Source organism: Cyprinus carpio, chromosome A13, assembly GCF_018340385.1.
Source record: "Cyprinus carpio isolate SPL01 chromosome A13, ASM1834038v1, whole genome shotgun sequence".
NCBI lineage: Eukaryota > Metazoa > Chordata > Actinopteri > Cypriniformes > Cyprinidae > Cyprinus > Cyprinus carpio.
Window position 1 is genome coordinate 1,647,990 of NC_056584.1, and position 18,571 is coordinate 1,666,560.

Genomic DNA, 18,571 nt, shown 5'->3' on the forward strand with positions numbered 1-18,571 from the left:
GAAAGTTCCCAGAGACTGAGACAGCAGAGAGCGTGCCCTGTTTGTTTTCTTTATTTTACAAAAGTACATTGTTTTGTTGACTATACACAAATAAACGCAGACCCTTTGCAGTTTCAAACGATGCTATTCTCGTATCTGTAATTTAAATTATTTTTGTGGTCATCAACAAAACAGGACAAAACGCACCAGCACGGTCTTCGACCCCAAAGATTCGTTTCTAATCATTACATTATCCTTTCTGAAATACTGGTAAACCACTATTTATTAAAATGCTGAATTTAGTATTATATCAGCGTGAACTTGATCTTTCTCCCAAATTCACAGGACAAGAGTGACACCAGAAGATAAATATTCATCATGTTGCTTATCTAAAAAATACATAATTATTTTAGACACAAATGATTGCACAGTGTTAAAACATTTAAAAAGTTTTAGATATTGTACTAAATAATGTGATATGCTTTAAAAATGTTATTAATAATTAATGACCTCTTGGGTGATATTGCTATATCCGATACTAAATTAAATTGTCTAAGTTTTTATTTTTTGGTACACAATATTTTTGTTATACATTGAACAATTTTATCAACATGTATATATTCTATATCCTGTGATCCTACAGAGGATAAGAGATATGGAGAATGGATCAGTTTTTATAGGGAAAGACCGCCTAGTTAAATATTTAGCCATGTCACGACTGATTTTTGAACTAATCAATCATGTTACCAACTTTCAACCCTTATTGTGAATTACACTGACACTAGTAGGGTCGCTTTGTGAAAACATCTAAATGGTTAATTATATAGTAAGACAGAAACTCACCTGTTCCCCACTCATGTTGGTCTGCTGTATTCCCTGAAAAGGTAAACAGGTGTTTCAGGTCTCAGGGGACTAGCATAAATTGACGGACAGCGCCATCAGCTGTTTTTGGAAAAGAAAGTTGCTCAATTGCATTTGTGAGAAAATCTGCTTTAACGCATGTGGGAATATCTGCGTGCATGCATTTGTGAGAAAATCAAGCCAAGTTTCCTCACAAATGAGTCTCACAGTTGTAACGCACACTACATTTATTTGTCCATACCTCTACATTTTCTCTCAAATAGAGTTTTGCATTTGCAAATCACTTTGCGTTTGTTTGAAAGTCGAGTTTTTACTTGCAAAGCAGATTTTGTTTATTTACAATACGCTAGATTTGTTGATGAATATTGGCACAAAATTCGCTCCATATGAATCCAGCACGTCATTCGCCTCTGATGTAAATGTATGCTATGACACGTGTTCATGACAAAATCAAGAATAACAGTACCAACCTGCAATATCCCCTTATGAAAAACAGAAAAATCATGGCTCATATGCACATACACATGAAATTTTAGTTCCTCACACATTATAGAGGCCTTGCCAAAGCATCAGGGGTGTGGGAGATGCGTTTCGATGTTGAAAAGTCGGGTCAGTTTTAAATCAAGTGGGAATGCAGCAATTTCTGGACCCACCTCTCTGACATTCTCATTGGTTAATGGATGCCTGCATCAGATTGCGTTTTAGTTAAAATGATAATGTTTCCTGTCTCATCAACTGATTCACATTGCTTTCTAATGGAGTGTTCACACTTGTCATGTTTGGTTTGATTAAAACGAACCCTGATGCGATTGCTCCTTTAGTGCGGTTCGTTTAAGTAAGTGTGAATGCTGCCATCTGAACCCTGGTGCGCACCGAACAGAGTTCGCTTCCAAACGAACTCTGGTGCGGTTCGAGTGAAATATGAACACAACATGGACCAAATACTTCAGAGGGCAAATGTGGAGCAACGAGGAGGTAAAGTGCCTTTTATGACCTTGATAAAAATGATACAGCAAAATGGTTTTATTTACACATTAATTTATCTTAATGCAGGTTAGTGGGAAACTCACCACGACTGTAGTTAACAGCCAATGCATCTAAACTGTGGCACATCACAAAAAAAATGATCGCTCTCACCACAATCAAACACTGTGCACCGTGAGAAGCAGACGTCACACTGCCTGCATTATACAAGCCTGCTCATCAGTGTGTGAAATTGTTAATTTGATTACATCAAATGACTTGGTGTAAACAGCCCATCTTTTCATGTTCAGACCTAAATTACAGGTGGCCGTGGGCCGTATCCTTCAGTAATGTCCCCCGGACTCATCTCTTGCAGGAATTTGGGACTGTCATAGTCAGACGATAAGCCAAAGCCTTCAAAGTCATCACAATTCACATCCTCTTCAGACTCCTCAGGAAGACGCACAATTGTTTCATCAAGGAGAGTGTTTTCTTTGCAGTCTTTCTCATTTGGGGAAATGGGTGGAGAACCATAACTAAAAGTGTCATCTGTCAGTAGGGGTGTGTGTCCCTGAGGTGTCATTGCAGAAATAGCAGTTGGCTCGGGTTGGGTTGTTAGAGACTGGCCAGGTATAACATTTCGCTGCATATGAAAAGAAGCAAACGGTTAGTTACTGCTGTTGGTGCTGCTAAAACAGCAAGTCACTAGACACATCACAAATACAAAAACTCCTAAAGTTCACCTGAAAATGTTCAATTCTGTCAATGTACTGATCTTCATATTGCTTCAAACATGTATGACTATTCTGTGGGTTGCTCTTTAAATGAAAGTGGAACTCACATGGTATCACTTTCATGGGGATATTCCCACAGATGATAAAAATGTTTGGACCAAAATAAGGGTGAGTACTTTTTTTGCTGAACCGTGCCTACATTAGAATTTAAATGAATAAATAATAACAATAATAATAATAAAAAAATACACAACAAAAGGACTGAAAAACACATACCAAAAATTCAGGACTTTTGGGGATTTTGGACAACTTCCTGCAGAGTAGCCACAGAAAGCCAGTGATAATGAAGAGCACGATGGTCCCTCCAGCTTGCACAGCTACGATTAATCCTGATTTGTCTACAGAAAAGTCAAGACCAATTCAATGAAGCATCTACTGTAGTACTCACAAATACTGGCTTTATTTCAGAATAAAAGTTCACAATTTCCATACCACTATCAAAATCAGACATATCCAAAGTTTTCAAATAAGTTTCAAGCACTCCACCAAACTGCCATTGATCAGACAGATAAATTAAATAGTCCCTTTTCAGTGTTGAATGAATTATGAATATACTTTTAGGGCAAGGTAGTTCTGTTTGGTGCAGCTAGAGGCACTCTCGACAATAAAATATGCCATAACTAAGATTGCCCTGTATCCTCTGGTGTCTTAGTGGTGTCTGAAACTATAGTGGAGGTGACCATATGTGTTCATTTTAGGGGTTACTCAGACTAGTCGAGTAGTCGAGTGATCGACTACTTTAACCACTAGTCGGCGCTGTCGGAAACAATCGACTACTCGAGCGTGCATTAACCATAATGCATGCACAGTTTGCCTACAACGCAAATTGTAGGATTACAATATTGCATGTAGCTGTTACTTTTTATCACTTTCTCTATGTTACATGTAAAATTAAAATATGTTATTTAATAATTAGGGGTGTGCCCGAAGCCGAATACCTTATTTGGAATGGCACGGATAATGGCTTCAAAAACGAATAACGGATGAGGAATAATTTTGCCTGAATATTCGGCTGAGGCTGGCACACTCTGCTGTTTGCTAGATAACAACTGAGCCAGGGGATCAGCGCAGTATTATACACAGACTTCTAAAGTCACTCAATAATGAGTGTGTGAAGTGAATGAATATAAACTTTATCAAAGAAAAGAGCGCAAATCAAACACCGCATTGCTGTTGCCTCTCCGTGCATCTCTCAGAAATCAGAGCTTGGCAAGAGTAATATCACCTATAATAATACATCATACACGGTCTATTATTTTATATATTTAGGCAATGATTTAAACCGTAGGCTACGAAATGATACATGAATGAATGGATTAACCACAGCACGCTCACCAATCAAACAGCCGCGTTGCGCGTCTCAGTCTCTCAAAAACCAAACCAGTTCTCTCTCTTAAAAGTAGGCTAATAATCAACTTAGATGCAGATACATTTTCTATGTTTGCTTTTTTATTTTTTGCTGGTTTGCGTGGCACACGCACATTTGTTTAGTAAGTTCAAATAGACTCGCTTAGAGAATTCTGCGTAATGAAAATGTGTCGTGTTCAAATGATCACTAAACGTTTGTCATGACATCTCTGCTTATATGATTAATTTATTTTTAGAAATGAATAATTATTTTATTTTAACGCAGCATATTTGTTCAGTGATAACTACGGGGGAAAGGATAGTCATAACGGCCTTATCAAGTACGACACCTGGTTTTATCCGAAAACAGATACTAATAATTTTGTGACTGTTACAGATACAAATAGCCTACTGGTTACATGAACTTTTAATTATAAAGTTTTGACAGTTAACGTATGTTATGTAATTGTTGCATTAGGCTATTAATTAATTAGTTAATAAACGTTTATTGATAAAAACTATTTAATGTCTATTCACAGTAGCATGAACCACGAGTAGTCGAGTAACTCGAGTATTTTTTAAATAAGTAATCGACTAGCAGAAATCAGTAGTCGTGCAACCCCTAGTTCATTTAATACCAAAAATGCACCACAATAAAAAGTGTACCCATAATGCTCTCATAGGGTCTCATGGATAAGTGTATGTTGAATAGTCAGCGAGGGAATGGTGGTGATTTCAAACACAGCTCGTGTCAGAGCTCTCAAACAAACTCTTTTGTTTAGAATTAAAGAAATCAGTACTGACTCTCACACACTGGCTGCACTTAATACCATGACAAGAAAGCTGCATCTATAAAAATGAACAAAATTAAACTGATAATGTTTTTACCGGTCTCTGGCATCTGCTGAGGGACACAAACATTTCTGTAGGTATATGAAGGAATACCAGCAATCTTCCCTTCAAACTTCAGCTCAACACACTGTCCAGCAGTACTTTCGTTCAGGTGGATTTCTACAGTGCACAGCTTCTCCTCCACAAAACATGAGTATAAAACCTTTTGCTGTGGAAGGAGAAAAGAAGAGAGTCATTTTAACAATTCAACATCCTAACAAGACTAACATTTAAAGAAGGACACGGTGGTGTCTGTGCGACTGCTTTTCCAACCTCATCATGTGTGACTGTGTACATAAACTCTTCATTCAGAATGTCTTGCTGATGAAGAAAGAAAGGGTGCTGAAAGGACACTTCAATCACATTTTTGTGGACAGATGTATTTACAGCAGGGGAGTCCAAAGAGCCTGGAAAAAGAAAAAGCCGATACAAGTCAAAATACCAAGGTAAAAAGTAATCTTGTAAAAGACTAAAGGAAATTAATCACTAAACACTAAAACAATATCCAAACAGATTTGCATTTCCAGAAGGAAACGGTAGCAGTGCTTGCAAGGCAGCAGAACGAGAGTTGAAGCTTTAAGGAAGTTCATTTTCTTTTAGGCCCTAGTTCGTTAAATGAAATGCTGCTGTATAAGCATGAACATGTGATGCAATGCTTTTCTCAGTATAAGGCAGCTGTACTGTTAAATAGATGCAGTAGAGAAAGGAGAAATTAAACAAATATCAATGACAACATATTTTATATTTTATACTTAGAAAACGAGCCTTAAAATGTCTGAGAAACATCAATGGTGTTTCATCATCAAAGGACTTTGCAAACGCTGTAATAAACAGTAATACTGTTTCCATATGATTAGGTTATACTTGGAGAACTTACATTTTTTTTTTTTCTCTTCAAAAAAGTCTTGGCTGTAGGGGAATGTAATGGAGACGCTTTCTGATTTCTCTTGCCCGTCATGTGCCGTCACGAACACTATGTAATCGTCACCCACATCTCTGCTGTAGCTGCTGATATCAAGGTACGTCTGAAGGGTGTCAGCGGTTTGGGAATCACTAGAGATAAACGGGACAGAAAGATTAAGTGATGTGATAGTGATTAAGAAATGAAATAGTATTTTTTGATCAGCTGCTTTAGACACACATACCTTACGTAAGGTTTAACCTTTACACTGAATTTCAGCTGTTCGGTTGGGTTACTGTAGTTCCAGTAGAGGACATTCACAAAGTTGTGACAAACAACACTGACGTTTGTTGGAGAAGGAACTGTAGAAAAAAAAAAGTTAGTCTATTACACAAATCTATTAGTCTATTATACAAACTCAAAGCTCACAAGAGCAACAAATTCTTCCAGTATTTCTCAATGGCTGCTGATATGCTGAGGCATTTTTAAAACAGACGTCATCTTCTTCAGAGAAACTTAGACTAGATTTTGAGTTTTGCTCAAACACAATCACTGAATTTTGGACACACACAACTGAATCTTATCTAAATATAAATGTTTAAAATGGATGTGGAAAACAAATATACATTAAAATTTTTTTTAAAAAAATTAAGGAAATACAGCAGACAAGTGTCAATCATACAAGGAAACTACTTCAATAACCCCTAAAACCAGCCTGAAAAAAGTGAGAGACCAGCTAAGATCAGTAAACCAGCTTAGACTGGAATAAGAAGTTTTTATATTTCAACAGGGTAAATACAGTAATTCCCACACTTCCATTTGTGTTAATAGACTGTTTGATTGGTAATGCATAATCTGAGGCTAATCTATTTAAGAGTCTTAGTATTAAAATATATATAGGCCTTAGATAGCTGTGTTATTTGAATGATCAACCATCATAACAGCCTGATATTTCAGGTCATTCTGAAGTGAGGAAGTGGCTGATAGCATGCATCTTCACAGGAAATGCAGGTCTTACTCAATATGAAGACTTAAAAAACATTCAGACTGATTCATGGAAGTCCCCGTAGCAGTTTACACACTGGTATGCATTGCTACTTTGATACATATAAAATCAAAACAAAAGCAAAACAGGGTTCTCAACAAAAAAATACTGAAAATTAAAACAAAAAAAAAAGTTGCACACCTAGGCTCTAAAAATACAAAAATTTAACAGTCAGCTGTGCATGTTTTCATTATACTTTGGTACATACAGTATAAAATAGTTTATTATTATTAATATTATTATTAGGGGCCAAGTACCTAAGGTGCTTAGACACCTACTGTATCCGTCAGTTGTCATCATCTTTCATACTTGATGGCCACCCATAGAACCGCTTGCTGGAAAGTTATGAAATTTGGCACACAGATACATACAGTCTCATCATTAGCCATAGCAAATTTGACATTTTACATGGGTCAAGATTTTTTGCATTTTTGTTTTTTAATACTTGCTTTTCAGAATTTGTCCAAAAAATTTTTTTTTTTTTTTTTAATTTTCACCAATCTTGGCTCTGAACATCTTCAGAATATTCTGGCAAAAAGTTATCAAAAGCTTTCTGATATAACAAACCATTTTTGTAAAGCACAGCACCACCTACTGGTCAAAAGATATTAAAATTACATTTCTGCTTATTACTTCTTACCAGTGTGGCCAACAATTATACGATTGTTTTCAGTAGATTCGGAACGACATACTGAATCGAACAATACCTAATTCCTATGTTAGCCTTTTTTCGACGTTGGCCACTTGGAGATTTGTAGTAAAATTCTGTATCAACAAACCTTTAACAGGGTTCTCCAGCACTACCCCTGGAGAGCTAACATACTGCTGAGTTCAGCTTTAACTCTAATCCAACACACCTAAACCAGCTAATCTAGTGATGGCCGCTTTTGCAGCACTGGTTCATGAAGCTTCGAAACCTTTGCCAATCATTTGTTTCGAAACAGTGGTTCGGAGCGTGTATCACATGCCAAAGTTATGTGATCTCAGTAAAAGAGGCTTTGTTTCGTCATAACCATTTCAAAATGTTTTGAAAATTTCAATAGTTTGCCTTTGGGGGGTGATCTCTTTGAACCTGTGAATCATGCAAGTTCACTAAGATCGCCCCCAGTGGCGAACCACTGAAACGGCATCTCTGATCACGGATCAGTTTTATCAATTTGTTGACATTTTTAAATAGACATTTGTGTAATTAAAAGGATGATTAGTAGTTAATAGTCTCTTACTGGCCTGTTTAAACAAGCTCTCCATAAAACAAACAAAACAAGCCCTTGCAAATTAATAAGAATTATTTTAAAGACGCATATTATACAGACACTTCATTTTTTAATGGTATTTTATTATTTATTTTGCATTTAATATATTATACTTTCAAGAAAGCATTTAAATTGAGTTTGTAAAAGCTTATCATTTTTGGCATGGTTTGATATGCGTTTTTGTTGCATTTACACTGTTTTGAGCGTGTGGTGCTTCGAAACAGTGAATTATTTTGTGAAGCAATTGGTTCAATGGATTTGAAGCTTCGAAATGGTTCGTTTCTCCCATCACTAAGCTAATCAAGGTGTGCAGGACTACTAAATTACAAACAGGTGTGTTGAAGCAGAGTTTGAAGGAAAGTAGCTCTTTGGAACCAGGGTTGGAGAAACCTGGGGCCATATGTATAAAGCCACTCAGAGTAAACTTTTTGTCTTAAGTGTGTGCATCCCAAATTCAGTATCTCAGAAAATTAGAATATTGTGAAAAGGTTCAATATTGAAGACACCTGGTGCCACACTCTAATCAGCTAATTAACTCAAAACACCTGCAAAGGCCTTTAAATGGTCTCTCAGTCTAGTTCTGTAGGCTACACAATCATGGGGAAGACTGCTGACTTGACAGTTGTCCAAAAGACGACCATTGACACCTAGCACAAGGAGGGCAAGACACAAATGGTCATTGCAAAAGAGGCTGGCTGTTCACAGAGCTCTGTGTCCAACCACATTAATAGAGAGGCGAAGGGAAGGAAAAGATGTGGTAGAAAAAAAGTGTACAAGCAATAGTGATAACCGCACCCTGGAGAGGATTGTGAAACAAAACCCATTCAAAAATGTGGGGGAGATTGAGTGGACTGCAGCTGGAGTCAGTGCTTCAAGAACCACTACGCACAGATGTATACAAGTGTCAAGCCACTCTTGAACAACAGACAGCGTCAGAAGCGTCTCGCTTCAAAAAGGACTGGACTGCTGCTGAGTGGTCCAAAGTTATGTTCTCTGAATGAAAGTACATTTTGCATTTCCTTTGGAAATCAGGGTCCCCAGAGTCTGGAGGAAGAGAGGAGAGGCACACAATCCACGTTGCTTGAGGTCCAGTGTAAATTTTCCACAGTCAGTGATGGTTTGGGGTGCCATGTCATCTGCTGGTGTTGGTCCTCTGTGTTTTCTGAGGTCCAAGGTCAACACAGCAGTTTTAGAGTACTTCATGCTTCCTGATGCTCACCAATTTTATAGAGATGCAGATTTCAATTTCCAACAGGACTTGGCACCTGCACTCAGTGCCAAAGCTACCAGTACCTGGTTTAAGGACCATGGTATCCCTGTTCTTAATTGGCCAGCAAACTCGCCTGACCTTAACCTATCCTTAATCTATGGGGTATTGTGAAGAGGAAGATGCAATATGCCAGACCCAAGAATGCAGAAGAGCTGAAGGCCACTATCAGAGCAACCTGGGCTCTCATAACACCTGAGCAGTGCCACAGACTGATCGACTCCATGCCACGCCGCATTGCTGCAGTAATTCAGGCAAAAGGAGCCCCAAGTAAGTATTGAGTGCTATACATGCTCATACTTTTCATGTTAACACTTGTCAGTTGGCCAAGATTTCTAAAAATCCTTTCTTTGTATTGGTCTTAAGTAATATTCTAATTTTCTGAGATACTGAATTTGGGATTTTCCTTAGTTGTCAGTTATGATCATCAAAATTAAAAGAAATAAACATTTGAAATATATCAGTCTGTGTGTAATGAATGAATATAATATACAAGTTTCACTATTTGAATGGAATTAGTGAAATAAATCAACTCTTTGATGATATTCTAATTATATGACCAGCACCTGTACTTAAGACTTACTTACTTAAATAAGAGTGATTCATAAAGTTAAGACTAGGTCTCAGCTCCTAAATTATTTAAGAGATGGAGAGGTCTCCAACCTAGTTAGGAGTAACAAGATGGCAGCAAAGAGGAGCAGACACACACTTTTCAATGAAGATATGACATATTGTAGTTATATGATGATGATATGGAGATGATCAAATGATACAAACTTGAAGATAGTCAATTCTTTTTGTAACTGACCAAGTAAGAAATTTAATAATTTTAACTTTACAATTTAATGATCTAACTGCAGAACTGAAAGTAGTAATTATATTTTTTTGTGGGTGGAAAATTGGAACAATGTAGCAATGCACTAGTGATGAGAGTCTTAAATATTGTGGCACATTTTTTTAAATTAATAAACCAACATTTCACTTACACCATCGAAATACAAGGGGAAAAAAAACACTGGAACACTGTTGCCAAATGCTTTCAGTTGAATGTAGCTAAAACAGTCGCTATGCTGTTAGATTACATCATGTTATGGCAAGTTCACTGATATATAAATATAAATATTGATCAGTGGGAGAGTCTTGGAATCTAGATAAGGTATGTCCTAGAAATTAATTTTGTTGCTAGGCTTTTGAAAAAAAGTCTCAGAAGGGGCGAGGAAATAACCAAATCTAGTGACAAAAAATCACTAAATTGGCAACACTGACATTGACTACAACATAATCAGTTATTAATATTTCGGTGGTCCTTTCTTGTTTTTGCATGTGTTCATAATTTCTTTGTACAGCATGGCCAAAAATTATGACCACATTGGCATGTTTCATTGCATTATTTTTTTTTTTTTTAATTATAGAAAAAAAAAAGATTCTAAGCAACTATGCAATATGCTAACAAAATCTTTAACACATTTTTTATTATTATTATTTTAATTAAGGGTTACTACTGATATACTGCCTACGATACTGGATTGCATTACATCCTGTAACATCTCGACAGACCTGGGAATTACGCAAGGATCCTATTTGTGGACTTCAGTTCGGCCTTTAATACCATCATGTCTGACCTTCTCTCTGACAAACTCACACAGCTGTCCGTGCCCACCTCCATTTGTCAGTGGATCACCAGCTTCCTGACAAACAGGCAGCAGCTACTGAGAATGGGCAAACTTACATCCAGGACTATCACCATCAGCACTGGCGCCCCCCCAGGGATGTGTTCTTTCCCCACTGCTCTTCTCTCTCTACACGAATGACTGCACCTCAAAAGACCCCTCTGTCAAGCTCCTGAAGTTCTCAGATGACACTACAGTCATCGGCCTCATTTAGGACGGTGACGAGTCTGCTTACAGAAAGGAGGTCAAAGAGCTGGCTGTCTGGTGCGGTCTCAACAAACTGGAGCTCAACAAACTCAAAACAGTGGAGATGATTGCAGGTGGACTTCAGGAGAAAAACCCCCTGCACTCCCCCCACTCACCATCTTAGACAGCACTGTGGCTGCAAGTGGAGTAATTCAAGTTCCTGGGCACCACCATCTCTCAGGACCTGAAGTGGGACACTCATATAGACTCCACTGCAAAAAAGTCCCAGCAGAGGTTGTACTTCCTTCACCAGCTGAGGAAGTTTAACCTGCCACAGGAGGTGCTGAAACAGTTCTATTCTGCCATCGAGTCTGTTCTGTGTACCTCCATAACTGTCTGGGTTGGTTCAGCTACCTATTCAGACATTAGGAGACTACAACAGACAGTCAGGACTGCTGAAAGAATCATTGGTGCCCCTCTGCCAAGCCTCCAAGATCTTTACATCTCCAGAGTGAGGAAAAGGGCTAAAAAGGGCTTTATTCAACTTGAACAATTAATCTTCATAATTAAACAACGTCCATCACAACTAACATGGTTATCTGACATATTTATATTAAACTGCACACTTTGTAAATAACATATCTGCACACCAATAACATACCTGGACATTTATCTAAACAGTTACATTTTTCCATATACTTCTATTTCTGTATATATAGTACATTATTTAATGTTTTGTTTATATTAGTGTTATATTACATCCCTGCTGTGTTATTCTGATGTATGTCTGCACTATGTTGTACTTTCTTCTACACTGGAAGCTCCTGCTGTCAAGTCAAATTCTTTGTGTGTGTAAACATACTTGGTAATAAAGCTCTTCTGATTCTGATACTGATACTGCCTACTATATGGCAGTTCTTTGACTTTTCAACTGACCGTCAAGCCATTCTGCAAAAACAAGCCACTTTATGGGGATTGTGGGCTTTCCTGGAGTTGTCTGTGCTCCAATTGTAAACAAGGAGACATACCAATAGAAAACTATTTTAAAGCATCAGTAACTATTTGTGATAATTTTGCACAATGCAAATCTTTTTTTTTTAATACATTTAAATATATAAATATATTTCAGTGTCTTAAATAATTGTATTGTAGTTATATTATGTTGTGCTGCTGTGACTTCACATGAGCAGGCTCACTATTGGCGGTTTCAGAGATCGAGGGCAGCCATTTTGGGTTGACATCATTGAAGTCCTTAGATTGAAACACTTAAAGCTGCAGTTGGTAACTTTTGGGGCTCGCGTCTGGTGGAAGAACATTGTAGCCAGAGCTACTTCTCTCCAATATAAACAAAATCCACCGCTCCCAGCTCTTCTGGTCCAATCAGCGCAGGCCTGTGCCACAGTGTTGTTTTGTGTTGAAAATTTAAGAAATATATATAATGAGCGAGTACATCATGAATCCATTTTCCAAACCATGTTTTTGTCTTATCTTGAATCACTACGGTACACCTATAATAAGTGTTTATATTCGGACTATTTTAGTCTGGTTGGGGTCGGCAACGCTGCAGAGTAGCACAGTTCTTGCGTGACTTGCCACAGATGTAAACAGAGAGAAGTAGCTCCGGCTACAATGTTCTTCCACCAGACGCGAGCCCCAAAAGTTACCGACTGCAGCTTTAAGTTTCACCTCAGTCGGCACTTAAGAATCAGTCTTAGACTTTACTAAAAGTTGCTTTTAGCTACTTTATAAAAGTCTCCTACTCTTAGAAAAGTCCTACTTGTAACTAAAAAAAATGTTGACACTTAAGTCAAAGCTTAAGAATATTCTTAAGAGCATTTCTGAGAAGTTTTATATATACAGGCCCTGGTCTTTACAGAGTAATTACAGACAGCTCCTTAGCTCTTTATTTTACCTCTGTTTTGCTTGGCCCCTTAATTGCAGCTTGCAGCTAGGGTTGTGCTGATAGTATCGTGTATCAACGATAGTCTGAGATATCGCCTTTGGCTTATAACATTGAGATAATAATAACAAAATAATAATAATAATAATAATATATTAATACTATAATATATATTACATTAATAATATATTACACCGCTGCCAAATCTCTTTAAAAAAAAAAAAAAAAAGTCACTGATGTTAGATTGCACAATGTTACACCACACAAGTACAGAAACAGTGTTGAACTCATAAAGCTCATAATACAGTTTCTGCGACTGAGTAAAAATTAGTCATGAAAATTACAGAGCCCCTTAAAGGGACCTTTGCCAAAATTAAAAATACAGACTTTTGTGTGCTCCTGTGAAACTTTCAATTCAATAGGCAGGTTTCCATCCATGGATTTTTTTTGTGAAAAAATATTTAGCGCTTCAAAATATTTACTGATATAGATTATGGAAATGCCATTAATCGATAAAAGTGTCTACAATTTTTTTTGTTTACACAAAAGGTGGGTTTAAATTTTTGCACAATGTCTTGTAATGCTGATACAGTAACAGGCTGAAACTCCTTCCACTCTGCAGTGCAGGCAGGTAAGTCTGATGGATCGATAGCCGGAATCTGGGAATGCTGATCAATGATCTTTTGACTGAAGAAATATAAAAACTCCTCACAAGAAATCAGTGGGGACTGTTGGTATATACTATTCAGTGGATAACAGCATTTATGATGGAAAACAAGAATTTCAGGTTATTAGCATTAGCCCTAATAATGTTAGAGAAATAAGTATCTTTTGCATCACTTGCAGCTTTCTGAAACTTGAATAATGAATCTCTGAAGGATTCATAGTGAACTTGGAGCTTGCTCTATTTCCATCTTCTCTTTGCCTGCCTACATTGTCTTCTGAGGGAACGAGTCAATTCATTTAACCAGGGATTTATGTTTTCTAGGTCTTAATGGACCAATGCAGTTCACTAACTATACGTTTAACACAGATATTCATTTAACCAGGGATTTATGTTTTATGGGTGTTAGTTTAGCTATGCATTTTTATAGTGGATTATTTTATTTGATATTGAGGGATGCTTTGCATGCCTGAGAGTTTGTATATTCATTTTTAATGTGTGTTATTTTTATTTGTTTCTTTCTGTCAAATTAGTGGAGCTTATTTGGAATAGTTCAGCCTTTAAAGGGGTCATATGATGAAATTCAAATTTTTCCTCTCTTTGGAGTGTTACAAGCTCTTGGTGCATAAAGAAGATCTGTGAAGTTGCAAAGACTAAAGTCTCAAATCCAAAGAGATATTCTTTATAAAAGTTATGTCAACCACACCCCCCTAAAACGGCTCGTTCTAACACGCCCCACATCTCTACGTCAGTATGTGGGAAGATTTGCATAACGCTGCCCAAATGTTCACGCAAAGAAAGAAGGCGTAACTTTGATTTATTATTATTATTGTTGCCACCGCTGCCATGTGAAGACGCTGTGTGTTTCATTGTGAAAGTGAAACTACTTTGTTTGGCCTTCCAAAAGAGGACACAACTAGAAATCAGTGGTTAAGTTGTATTTACAACACTGTTCCAGAGCAGTTCAACCCAAATGTGTGCAGCACATTTTATGGAGGATGAGGACTGTTTCCTGTGAGAGTAGCCTACAATGCCTGTTTCTATAAAGTGGGGCAGTTCAAACTTTGCGAGGACAGTCTGGCGTTTCTGTGTCGTTTCTTGTTAATAGGTTTTAATTTTGTTTTCTTTGTTATGGTGTTTCAAATGATGGTTCAAACGCAGTGTAGAGTAGAGCTTGTTGTTTGTCATCATTTCTCCGGTCACAAATGTAATGGTTTTATGTTAACACAGTGCGATATGCAACGCGTAAAAACACAGTATAGGTCATTATGATCAGTAACGTTAATTATGTCCCCACTGGATGCAACAAATGCCTCTCGGCCGATCTTGATCGGTGCATCCCTACCTCGTTTATAATGCATGGCATCACAGTATAGTAAGGAACAGGGTTGCCAGGTTTCACAGCAAAACCCACCCAACTGCTGCTCAAAACTAGCCCAATCGCTTTTCAGGGATGATCCCCTAGTTAAAATCGTGTTCTGGGGGGTAAAATACAAGGTGCTTCAGAAAGGCTGGGCATAGAGGAGCTACAATAATGTACATTATGTGGAAAATAATGTTTTTTTAACCTTAAACCACATAAACACATTGCATTACACCAAATTACACAAAGTAATGTTCTTTTTAGCAATGTCATATGACCCCTTTAAGAACAAGCAGACACTTAAAATAGCACAAGTAAACTCCATAAACGTAGCTGAGAGCACTAAGTGTTTCTTTCACACAGGCAAAGAGAGGGAGAGCAAGACAGTCTTAACACGTAGAATTAACACACTGCATGTCTTTGTTGTGTTTTTCTGTCAGATTAGTTTATTTGGAATTATTCAGCCTTTAAGAACAAGCAGAAGCTTGAAATAGCACAAGTTTAAAATATAACTCTGTTAATTCATGTGCATCCAAGCTCTTGTTTTCAACATTTTAAGATAGCAGAAGTGACTCAACTAGAAACTGTAACACGTGAGCTCGGAAAAAGAAGTTTCTCATGCAAAAGTTTCTGGTGCACATGCAACTATCTGTGTATTTTTTATTTTTGCAAATGTCCCTTTAGGGGCCCCATAGAAAATGAACCTTAAAAAAAAATCAAAGACTTGCAAATATCTTTGAGAACACTCTGTTGTGGAGAAGTGAAATTTAGAAAGCAGAAATCATTTCTTTGCTCGTAAGAAGTAGTTTAGGGCTGCTAACAGACTGCTAACAATTTAGTTTAGATGTGAGTATATAAGAATATATAGCCATGCTACAGAACTGAGATCACACAAACTTTTCTTATTTTGTTACTCTCCATTGTTTTCTTCTGATCAGGGCTCTGCAATAATCCACTGGAGGCTGTTGCTTTGTTGCATTGTTTGATGTTTGTATTGCTTGATTCTTATTATGATTTCAGCCCGAGAGTGACAGAGTAACACCTCCATGTACACCGACAAACAAGGTTTGGCCACACTGAACTGCAGCTGTAACCACGTGTGATCAGTCCCGTTTTCACACCCGCTCAGATCAGACGTACTGTGGTTTTACTCTGACAAAAGTGTGAAAATAAAACCAAAGGCTACGCATCACGTTCTAGAACCCATACTGTACTTTAAATAAACAACTAAAAACCTGGCCAGAACATTTCAGTGTGTGACTGGCTGAACACAACAAGAATAGAGAAGGGAGACATAAGAGAAAGATGTGAAGGAATGAAAAGGGCAACAGGAAGGAAGTGAAAGAGTGGTTTAACACGCAAACACAGAAGAAGAAAAACAACTTACAATCATATGAACAACAATTAGAATTCTAGACCCAAACATTCATTCATTCATTATAGAGACATTCTGCAAAATGATACTGATGACTTAAAGATATGAAACTGCTAAAGTCGAACCTTAAGTAATGGCAGATCATCACATGGCTTTCAGCTAGATTCCCACTCAGAGCACGAGAAATGCAAGATCACGCAGGTAAAACATCATTGTTACATTATATACAACATTTAACAGATCATTCTATCTTCAGACACAGAAATAAATAGAAATACTAAGGTTTTTATTATTTACATATATTTGAATGTAGCCTATATGTTGTACAGATTTGTTAGGCATTAAGTTAATGACATATAAAACTACCTGCCTTTGATTATTACCAAAAAAATAAAAAATAAATAACTTGTGTAACACATAAACACTTAAAATATGCTTTACTGTACAAAGTAACGTGATAATCAACATTGACTCCACTTCTGATGATAAATGATATACAGCTCTATTTCTCTCTTGCAGACGCTCATAAATCGATTAGTGTGATGATGGACTACAGAAAGAGAGCAACACTGACATCCACTTTACCAGCCACCTTGTTTCGGGAATACTCTGTCTAAAGAGAATTTGGAGAAGAAACAAAAAAACTACAGAATAAAAAAATATTAAGCGATGTACCAAATAAGTATTTGGGGGATTAAAAAAAAAATTGTGTGCCTCATATTTTATGAGGTAATGCAAATTATAATAATACAATATTAACAATATATAAGAATAATTTAAGTGTATCGGCAAGTCACTCTGAGCAGTGAGCAGTTTTCTCTCAGAACTGCACTTTTTTGTTGTTGTTTTTTTTGTTAAAGCTTTAAGATAATATACAGGTAAAGTTAAGAAATAATGTTTTAATTAGTGTTTTGGCTGGCTCAAACAGATTAAAAAACTATTTTTTTCTCTTTATTGTCTTATTTTTGTTCTTTTAGCTGCTTTTATTTCTTTCACATTATATATGTGAATCTTTAGGCAGGGAAGTATGTATTTGTATTTTTGTTTTTGTAATGTGTTGTGTTGTGATAAGTTTTTTATTTTTTTTATTTTATTTTATTTTTTAATTTTTTTTTTTTTATGTTATTTAGTAAAAGAAAGAACATGCCACCCAAAAACGCTGTAGTAGGCTACCGTGATAATTTTTGGCAGATATTATCAGTGCAATATTATATAAACCCGTGTTTGTCCTGCTAGTAAAGCTTCCACATTAACGGTTAATTTAACTTTTAACATGAAGTGCCTCGGCACAATAAATAATTAAAAATATATATATATTTAGGCGCAAAAGAGAAGGAACATATTTGTTAGATTACAAATCAAGCTCCACGGATCTTTGGCTCTCTCATGCCTGAAAACAACAGCAACAAAAAAGAAGGGGATTTTTTACTGTTAGCCCACAGGCCTACGTCTATACAAACTTACAGCTCGCTGCTACAGTATACAAGGTCTCTAAATAAGTGTTTTTAAACAACCAAATGAGAACTAGTTTGAATCCCAAGGGATTTGAAATTTAAACAGGCTAAGACTAGACGATAAAAAAGCCTATTAATATAATAGCATATTCTCTACAGAAAAAAAAAAAGTAAAGTTTTCCAGGCAGGGAAATAATTGTAAAACGTGCTATTTCCAGGATTTCCATTCTCTACCTGGGAACTCAAACAGGCCTGCTATCAGAAACTATCTGCGCATTTAAATAACACACAATGAGCGATTTTAAAACAACGCACTGTTTCGCCATTCATTCATTTTAATATTACATGAACGCATTTGTGGATACACACGATCGGACAGATAAACTGATACAACGATACAATACAACCACGAGAGGCTTCAGCAGTCGGCTACTCACCAAAACCAATGACTCCAGCGAACAGTAGGTCTAATGCATAAAACACACCAAACTGGAATACAAGATGTTTCGACATTGTGTTAAATCGGTTTTCTTAAACGGTGCAGGGCGATTTCAGATGCCTTTCCTAAACCCAAACAGCATTTCCTGAGTCGGCTCCGTGTTCATGTCTCTACGTGCTTGCTCTCATTTCAACTGGTTTCGCTCTGTCTACAGGGTTG

At 36.9% G+C, this 18,571-nt stretch overlaps 1 protein-coding gene across 1 annotated transcript; it reads right to left on the reverse strand.

The window, feature by feature from the left end:
* Window positions 1-1,812: 1,812 nt before the first annotated feature.
* Window positions 1,813-18,571, reverse strand: LOC109111911 (interferon gamma receptor 1-like). The gene is made up of 7 exons (XM_042768368.1): window positions 18,351-18,571; window positions 5,981-6,098; window positions 5,713-5,888; window positions 5,109-5,242; window positions 4,833-5,004; window positions 2,814-2,935; window positions 1,813-2,446 (listed from the first exon to the last, which is right to left on the reverse strand). Exons 1-7 carry the CDS (start codon window positions 18,424-18,426, stop codon window positions 2,117-2,119), a joined length of 1,128 nt encoding a protein of 375 aa, XP_042624302.1. The 5' UTR covers window positions 18,427-18,571; the 3' UTR covers window positions 1,813-2,116.

Excerpts from the sequence above, each read along its gene's own strand:
- LOC109111911 (XM_042768368.1), bottom strand. The coding sequence starts at position 18,426 with ATGTCGAAACATCTTGTATTCCAGTTTGGTGTGTTTTATGCATTAGAC. Across the intron at positions 5,243-5,712 it reads TGAAGAGAAAAAAAAAAAAT|GCTCTTTGGACTCCCCTGCT; the intron begins GTAAGTTCTCCA and ends TTCTTTTTCCAG. Across the intron at positions 2,936-4,832 it reads TCAGCAGATGCCAGAGACCG|ACAAATCAGGATTAATCGTA; the intron begins GTAAAAACATTA and ends ACTTTTCTGTAG.